General features: G+C 42.6%; 1 protein-coding gene across 4 annotated transcripts in view; it reads left to right on the top strand.

The window, feature by feature from the left end:
• Positions 1–1,042: 1,042 nt before the first annotated feature.
• The window catches only part of PRDM5 (PR/SET domain 5), a 204,433-nt gene continuing 195,449 nt past the window's right edge, over positions 1,043–10,026 (top strand). For all 4 annotated transcript variants that reach the window (XM_059924242.1, XM_059924241.1, XM_059924245.1 and 1 more), the window contains exon 1: positions 1,043–1,362. In XM_059924242.1, coding sequence (XP_059780225.1) covers positions 1,270–1,362 — 93 coding nt within the window. In that variant the 5' untranslated portion in view covers positions 1,043–1,269. The remainder of the gene's footprint in view (positions 1,363–10,026) is intronic.

Raw genomic sequence — 10,026 nt, 5'->3', positions numbered from 1 at the left:
AATTTTGTCAAAATTATTATTATTATTACTATTAGTTTATCAGAAACATCAAATATTTATTGGGAACATCAAATAGTTCCTGAGAAAAGAACCCAGAGTAGAAAATTATCAAAAATATCAAGAGAAATGAGTAGAGAGCACCCAGTTCCTCTTGAAAGATGAAACATCCTTCTAAAGTTCTTTCTGAGCGCCACTGCGATACCTACTAACTTCCATTAAAAGCACTAAAAGAAGACTTATGGTGTTATTTCACGGCCGTGATTCCAGATTCCACTGTTCGGTCATTCCCTCTTATCTCCCCCGTCTCCATTGCTCTATGTCTGAAAATCTGGAATTGGTCTGGTGATTTTCAAGGTAGAGAGGACTCAGGAAGAGCTCATCTTTGGAAGTGTAAGAATTTCCCAGGGATTAGGACACCAGAACAGAACTAGTTTCTACTGGATTTAAATATTACAATTGTTCACGACAAATTTTGAGTTAACTTGAAATGGATTAGCTGCAGGCTGCGTATACCCGCTCTCTCTGAACGTGAATCTACATATTTATTGGTCCCCTATGTGTTCGAACCTCTGAAACAAGCACGAAATAAACCAAAGATGCATAACTCAGATGTAAAAGGACTAAAATTTCCTTGACTCTAGGGATTGTTCTCAGTAGTTAGGCAGTCTAAGTATGCCTTCGGTCTAGAACTTCTAAAGTTGTTTTGGAGGATGGCCCCAGCTCGGTCAAGGCCCATTTCGTTTTGCATCTGAAGAGTGCAAAATTCGCCGACTGGGAGTACAAGCTCCGAGACTCAAAACCCAGAGCTGGTCAAGGGCGGGTCCGCACGCGGCTGCGCGGGGCGCACGGTGCGGGCGGATCCTTCGGCTCCGCGGCCTCTGGGTTCGAAGCTCCGGGGTCAGCCCTGCCCCGGGCTCCACGCCCGGGAGCGGGTCCGAGCCGCTAACTTCGGGCCAATCAGCGCGCGGCGTCCCCGCGCCCGCAGCGTCCCGGCGCCCGCAGCGCCCGGGCCCGCGCCCCCCACGCCCCCGCGCCAGCAATGGCAGCTGCGGCCTCGGCGGCTCCGGGCCGAGTTAGACCCGGGACGAGGAGGGGCTGAGCCGCGGGGGATCCTGGAATCGGCGGGGAGGTGGGGATTCTGGGAGGAAAACTCCATTTCCTCCTTCCCCGCCGGCCTCTCCCCTCCACCCCGGCACCCCAAATTTCCATGTGTCGCCTCCCGGCCGCAGAGCGCCGGTGTTAAACGAGGCGGCGGCCGCGGCTGGGAAAATGCTGGGCATGTACGTGCCGGACAGGTTCTCCCTGAAGTCCTCCCGGGTTCAGGACGGGATGGGGCTCTACACGGCCCGCAGAGTGAGAAAGGTGGGTGACCCGGCGGCGGCCTGCGCGCCTCTGCTCCCGCCGCGCGCCCTGCGCCTCCCGGGCTCGCCCCTCCGCCGGGCCGGGGGCTCCGCGGGCTTCACTCGCGTCGCCCCTCGCCGGGCCGGCCGGGAGCCCCGCGGGGAGGCTAGGGCGGCGGGGGCGGCCTTCGCCCGCCGCGCCTCGCGAGCGGGCAGCGCCACGTAGGTGTCGGCGGGGCGCGCTCTGCAGCCGGCCGGTCCAGAGGCGGAACTGCCGCCGGCCGCCCTGCGGCAAGATGTCTTTCCTCCCCTGCAGGAAGTGAGTCGGGATGGAGCCTCCCTCTTCCTCGGCTCCGGGAGTGGGCAGAGGCACGCGTGGGCGGGTGTCTTCCCAGGCGCGCACGAGCTCCATCGCCGCCTTTCTTCCTGTAGGGAATGCCTCACTTTCCCTGTGGGGACTGGGGGGAGCTGCCCAGAGCGCAGCTCAACGCAGGCCTTAGCATGTCATTCAGACACCCCGCAGTTCTTTCCTTCCTTCCAAAATGTGTAATGTGAATCCTGGGAGGTGCCAGCTAGATAATGCTTGAATCGTTCAACTTTTTTCTCAGCTTTTCTGGATATTCTCGGATCTTTCCTTACAGAGATTTAGAGACACGTGAGTAGGACCAGCACATGGCAGTGGCCCTAAGGGAACGGCCTGGAAATGTTGGATGTTGAAAGCAAAGGCCTAGGAGGAGAGATTACTGGACAATACCAGGTCTTTGGGTTCGATGAGACCTGTGTTATAGCCGTTTCGCAGGATGTGTAAAATCTGAAATCACGGAGGCAGTGGTGAAATGCCCAGGGTCATGAGAGCCAGCGTTTACTGAGCAGATACTTGGTGCTAGGGCCCACGCTTGCTGCGTTACCTCTGTTAGTAACTTCACTGGCACAGAACTCCCGTGAGAACAGTCTTAATCCTCTTGTAGGAGAGGAGAAAGCAGAAGTACTTGGAGGTTAAATTTCCTGCTGAGTTAGTGAGTTAGGTTTCAGACCCATCGCTTCTTAGTCCAAAGCTCATGTCCTTCCCAGATCTGTTTCTGCTAGCTTCCCAGCACCCCTCACCCCCACTGTGTAGGGGGGAGGTTTGGGCAGGAGCAGGCTTGTTCAGTTAAGGTGGGCTAACAAGAGGTTCACAAGATGCACCGGAGACACCAGGATGTCTTTCATCTGAGTATGAGTCTTTCCCCACCCTCTCACCTAAGGAGCAGGTGAAGAAAGGTGCACAGGTGCTTCAGAAGGCCTTCATTGACAGCAGGGTCTGTAAGTATCTCCCAGGGTAAAATTGGAAACAATAAACCCCGTATTTACTCCTTCAAATGGGAGTTTGGGAGAATGCTCCAAGGAGAAAAGCAGGTGTAAACACTTGATCTGAATAGATGTTTTTGCCAAAAGGGTAAATGTTAAAATCAGCATTCTTTCAAAGCAGAAGTTGAGATTCTGCTTTTAATTTTCTCACAAGATATGAAAATTCCCAAATGGAGTTTTCTTGAAGGTCTCAGGACTAAATATAAGTACTTAAAAATTAAACACAGTTCTTAATCATTACTTTGTTTTATGTTATTAACAGTAATATAGTAAAAACTTTACAAATATTAGAATTATTAAATTATCCTTATTTTTTGCCTTATATTATTTAGGTTTTTAGAAACAGCTGGCCAATGTATGTTCTTTTGGTATTTTTATTCCAAATTCTTTTTCCATGAAATAAGTTATTTGGAAGTTTTAAATTATTTTGGGGTGTAGAATGAACAGCTTCCAAAATCATATATTACTGCATTTTATTATTGCAGTACTTATAGATACTTATCTTTTCCTGGTTTGTGTAACTTCAGCATGTAAAACGCATGGTTTCATCCAGGTCACACCTAGAATGCTTACCTATAGTTCAAGTGAATATGCAGGTGTTTGCAATAAATCCAAATGACATACTATTAGTGATATAGTTTAGTTGTGATCACAAGATAATCATAAGGTCATTGATCATTGACAGGTTCATTGATGCCAGAAATGACCCTGAAGTAGGCTTCAGCTCCTTTGCCTTCCAGAAGCTGAGGACAAAGCAGAAGCTGAATAGCAGATTTTAGCTATACTGTAAAGCTACAGCTGAATATCAGTGCATCCCTTACCAGTTTGCATATAGTTTCTCGATGCTTAAATATTTTTGAAGTTACCTTGTACTAGCTTTAACTCTAGCCATTAATCAAAGGGTTTGAGAAAAAGTATTTCAGCAGCTCTATTAAGGACCTCACTTAAAAGTTTTTATGTTCTCTATTCTAAACAAATTTTGGAATGTATCACAGAAGTTTTATCACACTTTTATAACACGTATTCTTGTATAACAATTCTGTTTTTCAAAAACAGTTGCAATTCAAGTCATCTATTGATTTCAGTTCAGAGAATCTAATCCAGAGCTGTACTGAGGTTGGGGGATTTTGCTAGACCCTCTACCCCCACTACATTCACCATATTGATTGGGGATTCCCTTACCAGTGGGATCCCTAATCCCTTTCTAGACCCACCCCTTTTTGTGTGGAGTCTCCTAGAGTGGGATCCCTGCGGCAGAGTCACCTAATTCCCTGGCTCCACCTTAGTCCCACTCGGTGGTGTTTCCTTGGCAGTTGTCCTTTTTTGTAGGCCTGGTGCTGCTGCTGCTTTTTTTTTTTTTTTTTTTCTTCTATAAAATCTACAAAATGACAAGAAGAAGAAATGGAAAGACTTCTTTTTCTTTTCTTGCCATTATGGAAAGTCCTTTCCTTTTCTTGCCATTATGGAAATTTAGAGATTGCACGAAGAGAGGGTCGTCTGGTAGATATTTCTGTGTGAGCCATTATTCTTGGAGAAAGAATGGATGAGAGTCTGCTGGAAAGCCCTAGAGTAGAAAAAGGAGGCCTGAGTTCATTCACATTTATACGCATTGCAATTTGCTAATGATAAGATAAAAAATAATACAAAATACTAAATTTAACACTTTAGCATGCCAGACCCTGTTCTAAGTGCTTGCAATGTGTTATCTCATGAGCACAGTTTAATGTTGTAAAAAAGATGTGGAATTCTAGGTTACTATGCAGATTAAAATTAATGTGACGTACTCAAAGCTAATATAGGATGTATACATACAATGAAAACTTATGTAAACATCTCACTACATTACATTTTTTATATCATGACCATATTTTTCATTGCCAGCTTATATGATTAACCAGGCGGTGGTGTGTTTGACATTGTGTTTGAACTCAAAGTGGAGAGGTAAACCATAAGATTTCTTTGAGCTCTCAGATTCTGTGATTTTATGGAAAGGGTTAAGGTGGCAAATACACCACTACCAGTCTTCGTTTCCTTGAGGTTTGTTGTAGGCTGTTGGTTTTTCTTCCCCTCTGACTTTCAGTCATTTAGTCTTTTCAATTGTGGCAGGTACTGTGCTAGACCTTGGGGATACAGACGGGTGCAAAACAAGACAAGGTCTTTGTCCACATGGAGCTTGTGTTCTTGTGTGGGGAGAGACGTAGCAAACAGGTAAAGAAAGGGAAGATTTCCAAGACAGTTGCAGCCTGTGTTAAGTGAAAGAAGTAAACGGGGTGATGCATTAGAGAGTGAATGGAGGGGGGCCTCCTGGTGGGGCATTGATGAAGCTCAGGTCCCTTGATACACACCAGCCACAGGGAATTGACCCCACTGGGGTAGCTCAGTTCCTGGCTTCCTTCCCTCTCATCCCTGTGCCTTTTTGCCTTAGGGACTCCTGAGTGGCATCCTGTGCCCTTGAACCCTAGGGCAGTCTCCCACTACACTTTGTTCTTCTCTTGAACAAATGCAGGTTCCTAGTTCAAACTTGCCAAATACCCTAGGATCTTATCCACAGCTTCTTTTCAGGGCACAACTTATTGGCAGCACGGAGGCATTAGTTTCCTATTGCTGATTCCAAACTATCACACATTTAGTGGCTTAAAACAATACAGGTTTATTATTTTATGGTTCTGGAGAATATAAATCTAAGATGGGTAGGCAGGGCTGGTTCCTTCTGGAGGCTCTAAAGAGAGAGTTTACTTTCTTGGCTTTTATAGTTTTCTGGAGGCTGCCGACGTTCCTTGGCTCATGACCCCACATCATTCTGACTTCAGCTTTTGTCATCACATCTCCTTCTCTGACTCTGACCCTCCTGCTTCCTCTTACAAGGACCCTTGTGATTAGATTGGGTCCACCCAGATAATGCAGAGTAATCTGCCCAGCTCAAGGTCCCTAATGTAATCCCATCTGCAGAGTCCCTTTTACCATGTAAGGTATCATACAGCTTCTAGGGGTTAGGATGTAAACGTTTTCCGTGGGCCATTATACATCCTACCACAGCTCCAGAGTATAATTCTTCCTTGTCTACATTATGTGGAACATTTTAAAGTGCATCCTTCCTCACATACTGGTCCCAATAAAATGTACGCATTACAGATCTACCATGTTGATGACTCTTCTGCCTTGTTTTCAGTGTTGATTCTAGCAGAGGTCAACAAGGTTGGCATTCATGCAGTAAAGCCTGGGTGAGTGGTCCCCTTATAAAGAGGAAGAGAAAATACGTACATGAGAAGTAGAATAGGAAATAATAGATTCTGATGGTGTTCTGAATGATGGTGTTTAAAAGAACTTCAGAGGGAATCCAGCTTGCACCTTCTCATCTTACAGATGAAGACATCGAAGCCCAGAGAAGCTTCGCCTGGCATCTTGCTGCTCACAGCTGTATTGCAAGCTCCTATTCCTTCCACAGTACCATCTCCCTCTCCCTGTCCTTCACGCCAAGGCAGGCACCTTGATTCTCTTTGAGGGATTTGTGGCAAAGACATTTGATGAGGTAAAATCCCAAGAGAAAAATAACTGAAATAAGGGTTTAAATCTGAGTTTGTGAAAATACAAGAAGCTAAAAAAAAGAGGCAAGTTGTATAGGGTTAGAAAAACATATGGGAAAGAGAAAACCCCCAAAGAAAAGTAAGTAAAAGCATAGAGGAAGAATCACCATGCATAAATTTTAATACAAGAAGACTAGATTTTGTGGAAGAAGGTGTTTTGTTGATCCACTCAGAAGGTGACTCTTCTGAAGAAATAATGGGTCTTTATACTCTGGCTAAAATTCTGCCAGTAGATGTTTGTTTACAGTTCTTGGTGGCTGGTGATAGCTAATCTGGAAACATAATCAGAGGGAAAATAATCACCATCGATGCCTGCCATATGTGCTATCTCTTCTATGTTCACACATTTACACTCTACAAGAGTGACTCAATGCAGCTTTGTATTTCCTGGTGTTATGACAGATTCAGATTTTGTTTTTTGTGTGTGATTATGACAGCTACAGTTAATTCTTTCAACAAATATTTATTGAGCAATTGCAGTTGTTAGGCACTGGGCTAGTTGCTAGTGACAGAAGGGTGAGTGACAGAATAGTCACTGGATGTGTTACACAGTTTGTATTTAAGCCCTACAACAAGTCTGCGAGGTGGCCATTGTTGTCCTTGTTTTATAGATGAGGACACTGATTGTGAGGAAGGTTATATCACAAGGGGATTAATCAGAATTGGAACTCACATTCTTCCATACATCCCTTTCACTAAAAAAAAAAAAACCAAAAATTATTTTTCTCCATACTGATAAAATGCTATATCCATGAGCATTTCCATGAGTACAGACACATACCTATTCACACACTTTTAAAAAGTTATTTTACAAAAAGGAGAAAAGAGTATCATTCAGCAGTATCTCGTAGAAATCCCGCTAGGTAATCTGCTTTGGCTCTAATTTATTATTTTTAATAACTGAACATATTCTATGCGGAGGATATGACATAATTTTCATTTCTTTGGTCTTGTTTTACACAGTTATTAAGTAAATGTTTATTACCAAGATTTGTACCAGCTGTTTGGAATACAGTAGTGAACAAAACAGAAATTCTGGCTCTTGCAGAGCTTGCATTTTCGTGAGAGGAGAAGAAAATTAACAATGAATGATTAGAAAAGTCTTATACTGTGTTAAGATGTGATAAATGCTGTAGAAAAAAGAAAAAGTAGAGCTGGGTATTGTTGACTTGGCAGACTGTATGCGTTTGTGGGAGGATGTTTTTCTACATACGTGCTTGGTCCAGTTAATCCTCACTAGCCGGGCAATTTGGGCAATGACTTAAAGGATGGGAGGAAAGTAGCCAAACATTTCTAGGGCAAGAACATTCTAGGCAGCAGTTAGAGTAAAGGCCCTAAGATGGGCGTTTGCCTGTTGTGTTCCAGGAATAAGGAGGCTGGTGAGGCTGGAACGGACTTACCGAGGGGCCGAGTACTAGGGGAGGAGGTCAGAGAGAGAGTGAGGAGAAGGGTACCAGGCCTACATTTCTTAGGGCCTTTTGGGGCATTGTAAAGCCATTGGCTTTACTTTGAGTGAAATGGGGAGCCACTGCAGGGTTTTGAGCAGAGGAGTTACATGATCTGACTTGAGTTTATCAGGATCACCCTGATTGCTGTGTGGAGAATAGTTGACCCAGAGGGTGAATGTGTAAACTGGGAGACTTATTAGGATTCTTTTTTTTTTTTTTAAATTAAATATTTTTTATGATTGCGAAAAAAAGGAAATAGATGTAAATTTAACAAAACATTTACAGTACTTGTATGCAGAAAATTATACAACACTGATGAAAGAAATAAAAGAAGATATAAACAAAAGTAGAGACATACGATGCTCATGGATTGGAAGATTCAACATAGGAAAGATGTTAATTCTCCCCAAAGAGATACATGGGTTTAACACAATTCTTATCACAATCCCAGCCATATTTTTTTTGTAGATTGAGAAAAGATTATTTTAAAATTTACATGGGATGGCAAAGAAACTAGAATATCTATATTAGTTTTCGAGGGCTGCATAACGGAATACCACAAACTGTGAGTGGCTTAAACAATAGAAATTTATTGTCTCAGTTCTGGAGATTAGAAATCTGAGATCAGGGTGTCAGCTGGGTTAGCTCCTTCTGCAGGCTATGAGAGGAAATCTGTTTCATGGCCCTCCTCTAACTTCTGGTGATGTTTTTTGGCTTGTAGAAGCATCACTCCAATCTTTGCCTTCATCTTCACATGGTGTTCTCTTCCTGTACGTGTGTCTTCGAATTTCCCCTCTTTGTAAGGACACTAGCCATTGGGTTAGGGACCACTCTAATGATTCTTAATTTGATTATTTCTGCAAAGACCCTGTCTCAAAAAACAGTCACATTCTTAGGTTCTGGGGGTTAGGACTGGAATAGATCTTTTTTGGAGGGGAAAGAATGTGACTCAGAACAATAGCCAAAACAATTTTGAAAAAGAATGAAGTGTGAGTAGTCAGTCTACTCCATTTCAGTATTTACCGTATAGCTATAGTAATCAAGACTGTATGGTATTGGTTGAGATATAAACATATAAGTCAACATAAGAAAAGAGAATCCAAACATAGATCCTTCTTTTGCAATAATCCACGTGAGAGGTGATGGTGTCTTAGACCAAGATGGTGGCAGTGTTGGAAGTGTAGTTCGAAGATAGAATCTGCTGATGAGATAGGTGGAAGAAAGGGAAGATGATTCCAAGGGTTTTAGCCTGAGAAATTGGGAGGATTGGTTTGTCAGCCAGCAACTGAGATAGGGGAAGATTTTGGTGCAACAGGTTTAAATGGGGAAGATCTGCAGTTTGGTTTAAGGCATGTTGATTTTGACAAGTCTGTTAGACAACAGATATCAAAAAGGCAGTGAGATATAGTTGTTATACCGGCAATTCCTCCTTCCCATCCTTTATGCCATCATTTTCATCTATTTTGTGTGTTATAAACCTTACAGTACATTTTTACTATTTTCCCTTTATACCATCAGTTACCTTCTAGAACAATTAAAAAATAAGGCAAATTGTGTTATTTACCTTGATTTTCATTTCTGGAGCTCTTCATTTCTTTGTTTTGAGTTACATTTCTGTCTGGTGTCATATTCTGGTACCATATTCTTTGAGCATTTCTTGTATCACAGGTCTACTGGCAATGAATTTTCTCAGCTTTTGTTTTTCTAAAAAAAGTATTTTGCTTTATTGTTTGAAAGATATCTTCTCTAGGTTGACAGGTTTTTTTTTTTTCTCATTGAAGATATCACTTGTTCTTTTTTTTAGTTTACAAAGTTTCTGACAAGAAGTCTGCTGTAAGTTACATTCTTCACGCATAATCTTTTTTCCTCTATCAAGGTTTTTCTCGTTTTCTTTGCATTTTAACAGTTTGAATATGATGTCTTTAAATTTTTTTAAAAAAACTTGCTTTTTTATTTTATATGTGGTTTGATGTCTTTTATCATTTTTGGAAAATCCTTAGCCATTTTCTCTTCAAATATTACTTCTGGCATAAGCTTTCTCTCTTCTGGGACTCCAATTACATGTATGTCAGACCAATTGATGTGATATTGTCTCACAGCTCTTACATTCTTTGTTCTTCTTTTTCTTTTTTTCTTTTCCCACTTTGTGTTTGTTTAGGTAATTTTTGTTGCCTTAATCTTCAAGTTTACTGCTGCTTTTCTCAGCTGTGTTAAGTTACTTGGAGAGTCTGTCAAAGGAATTCATTTTTGAAACCATGATTTTTATATCTAGCATTTTCACTGGATTCTCTCTTATAGGCTCCATGT

Source organism: Balaenoptera ricei, chromosome 5 (genome assembly GCF_028023285.1).
Source record: "Balaenoptera ricei isolate mBalRic1 chromosome 5, mBalRic1.hap2, whole genome shotgun sequence".
NCBI lineage: Eukaryota > Metazoa > Chordata > Mammalia > Artiodactyla > Balaenopteridae > Balaenoptera > Balaenoptera ricei.
Note: the sequence above shows the minus strand (reverse complement) of the source record. Positions and strands in the feature narration are given on the sequence as shown.